We start from the raw sequence: 3,257 nt of genomic DNA, 5'->3' as shown, positions 1-3,257 counted from the left end.
TAGTGAAGAGGCAGAGGCTGCCCTTGAACTGTCCCAGAGTACACGGTCAAGGCGTCCCACGCGTACAAGCCTTAGAAATCGTCCCTCCCGGGGTAAAAAGAGGTGACGCGGTACGGTGGCAGGGAAATCCTCCGGCTGACCGTCTTGTCGCGGGGAGAGGTTGGGCAGCAACCCACTCAGAAGGGGAAAAACCGAGCGTGAGCGGGCAGACGAGGTCGCTTGTACACCCCGCCTCGCCAGACCGCGCCCGGGTTGGTGCTTCCCCGCGCAGCTGCGAGACGCGGCGCCTTTAAAGGCCGGCTGGGGGCGTGCCCGGCGCGCTGAGGGCACGCCTCTGGGCGCGTCCGCCCGGCGCCCCGCCCCGAGGCTTGTAGCCGCGGCCCCGGGAGGCGGGGCACGCTTTGGCTCGGCGGCCGTTCGAGTGGCGGCGGTTCGGCGGCTCGGCGCCTCCTTTCCCTCCGGCGGCTTCCCCGCGCGCTGCCCAGGGCGCCCGGCCGCGCCCTGACACACTCGGCCAGCTCGGCTATGGCCCGCGCCCCGCGACGTGGCGGGCGGGCACGGGGGCGCCGGACGGCGCGGCCAGAGTGAGGCGAGGCCGCCCTCCCGCCCTCGGCCGGGGCCGCCCGGGATGGCCGTGCCGCCGCTCCGCCGGGCGCTGCTGCTGTGGCAGCTGCTGGCGGCGGGCGGCGCGGCGCTGGAGATCGGCCGCTTCGACCCGGAGCGCGGGCGCGGGCCGGCGCCGTGCCAGGCGGTGGAGATCCCCATGTGCCGCGGCATCGGCTACAACCTGACCCGCATGCCCAACCTGCTGGGCCACACGTCGCAGGGCGAGGCGGCCGCCGAGCTGGCCGAGTTCGCGCCTCTCGTGCAGTACGGCTGCCACAGCCACCTGCGCTTCTTCCTGTGCTCGCTCTACGCGCCCATGTGCACCGACCAGGTCTCGACGCCCATCCCCGCTTGCCGGCCCATGTGCGAGCAGGCGCGCCTGCGCTGCGCGCCCATCATGGAGCAGTTCAACTTCGGCTGGCCGGACTCGCTGGACTGCGCCAGGCTGCCCACGCGCAACGACCCGCACGCGCTCTGCATGGAGGCGCCCGAGAATGCCACGGCCGGCCCCGCCGAGCCCCACAAGGGCCTCGGCATGCTGCCCGTGGCGCCGCGGCCCGCGCGGCCCCCCGGCGACGCCATCCTAGGCGCCGCCGGCGGCACCTGTGAGAACCCCGAGAAGTTCCAGTACGTGGAGAAGAGCCGCTCGTGCGCGCCGCGCTGCGGGCCGGGCGTCGAGGTGTTCTGGTCGCGGCGCGACAAGGACTTCGCGCTCGTCTGGATGGCCGTGTGGTCGGCGCTGTGCTTCTTCTCCACTGCCTTCACCGTGCTCACCTTCTTGCTGGAACCTCACCGCTTCCAGTACCCGGAGCGCCCCATCATTTTCCTTTCCATGTGCTACAACGTCTACTCGCTAGCCTTCCTCATCCGGGCTGTGGCTGGGGCCCAGAGCGTGGCTTGTGACCAGGAGGCGGGTGCGCTCTACGTGATCCAGGAGGGCCTGGAGAACACGGGCTGCACCCTCGTCTTCCTGCTGCTCTACTACTTCGGCATGGCCAGCTCGCTGTGGTGGGTGGTGCTGACCCTCACCTGGTTCCTGGCGGCCGGCAAGAAGTGGGGCCACGAGGCCATTGAGGCCCACGGCAGCTACTTCCACATGGCAGCCTGGGGGCTGCCGGCTCTCAAGACCATCGTTATCCTGACTCTGCGCAAGGTGGCAGGGGATGAGCTGACCGGGCTCTGTTACGTGGCCAGCATGGATGCGGGGGCACTCACGGGCTTCGTGCTGGTACCCCTCTCCTGCTACCTGGTGCTGGGCACGAGCTTCCTCCTGACCGGCTTTGTGGCCCTCTTCCACATCCGCAAGATCATGAAGACAGGGGGCACCAACACGGAGAAGCTGGAGAAGCTCATGGTCAAGATTGGGGTCTTCTCCATCCTCTACACTGTGCCCGCCACCTGCGTCATTGTGTGCTACGTCTATGAACGCCTCAACATGGACTTCTGGCGCTTGCGGGCCACAGAGCAGCCCTGCTCGGCAGCCACCACGCCCGGCGGCTGGAGGGACTGCTCGCTGCAAGGGGGCTCAGTGCCCACAGTGGCTGTCTTTATGCTGAAAATCTTCATGTCGCTGGTGGTGGGCATCACCAGCGGCGTCTGGGTATGGAGCTCCAAGACTTTCCAGACCTGGCAGAGCCTGTGCCACCGCAAGATGGCAGCTGGCCGGGCACGGGTAAAGACCTGCCGGGCCCCCGGGGGCTATGGCCGTGGCACCCACTGCCACTATAAGGCCCCCACCGTGGTCTTGCACATGACTAAGACGGATCCTTCTCTGGAGAACCCCACACACCTCTAGGGACACAGGCCTGCATGGGGAGGCTGTTGCCCCCTCCTAGCCCCCCTCCGGAGGAGACAGCTGACTAGCAGCTGCCCAGCTGTCAAGGTCAGGCAAGTGAGTGTGAGGGGCCGAGGACCAGGGCGGGGAGACTCTCGTTCAACCCTCACTTGTCAGGACCCGGTGAGGCTCACTCCCCTGTCGCCTAGTGCAAGGGGGTGGGCCTGGCTGAGTCCCCCGCAGGGCCCTGGGGGTGGGGGCATGTGGAGAGGAGGAGGGGTAGAAGGGGGTGTGGTCCAGCAGAGTTTATTTAATGATGTAATTTATTGTTGGAGTTTCTCTGGAAGCTGTGACTAGAATAAACCCCCGTGTGGCACCGCTGTCTTCTCTGGACTGGAAAGGGAGAAGGTAGGAGGGTGAGGGCCCTGCAGGAGTCTCCCATGTGAGCAGAGCTGGGGGTGGGTTCTGGGCTCATCCCCTGACCCCGTTTTCTGGCTCTCCATCAATGGGGAGGACATCGTGCTGTGAAACAGCTGTGTTTTGCAGGAGTCCCAGATTCTTCTCCTCTTTGCTCCTTTTGGCAACCTGCTTGCCTCTCTGAGCCCTGGGTTCCTGCTTCCCAAAGTGAGACTGGGATGCCTGCTGGGATACTCAGGGAATCCCCTGGGATGACACTGTTCCCCTCTGGCCCGGGGGAGTCTAGCCTGTTTGGGGCCTGTGGGTAAGACTCTGCTTTCCTCATTTTGTATAAAAAATGAGGGCATCAGCCTACCTCAGAGTTTTCCTCAGAGGCTCAGGATCTGTTCCCACTGTCTTTATGGCCCATCCTGCTGTCCCCTCCCTGGGGCCTGAGGGCCAGGGCCCAGCTGACTGTCCT

At 66.2% G+C, this 3,257-nt stretch overlaps 1 protein-coding gene across 1 annotated transcript; it reads left to right on the top strand.

Moving 5' to 3' along the window:
* The first annotated feature begins 404 nt into the window (after positions 1-404).
* On the top strand, positions 405-2,749 carry FZD9 (frizzled class receptor 9). The gene has a single exon (XM_032605766.1). It carries the CDS (start codon positions 629-631, stop codon positions 2,399-2,401), a length of 1,773 nt encoding a protein of 590 aa, XP_032461657.1. The 5' UTR covers positions 405-628; the 3' UTR covers positions 2,402-2,749.
* Positions 2,750-3,257: the final 508 nt, after the last annotated feature.

The sequence above is a fragment of the Phocoena sinus genome, chromosome 15 (assembly GCF_008692025.1).
Source record: "Phocoena sinus isolate mPhoSin1 chromosome 15, mPhoSin1.pri, whole genome shotgun sequence".
NCBI lineage: Eukaryota > Metazoa > Chordata > Mammalia > Artiodactyla > Phocoenidae > Phocoena > Phocoena sinus.
Note: the sequence above shows the minus strand (reverse complement) of the source record. Positions and strands in the feature narration are given on the sequence as shown.

What these genes read in the sequence shown, in the direction of transcription:
- FZD9 (XM_032605766.1), top strand. Translation starts at nt 629, where the DNA reads ATGGCCGTGCCGCCGCTCCGCCGGGCGCTGCTGCTGTGGCAGCTGCTG.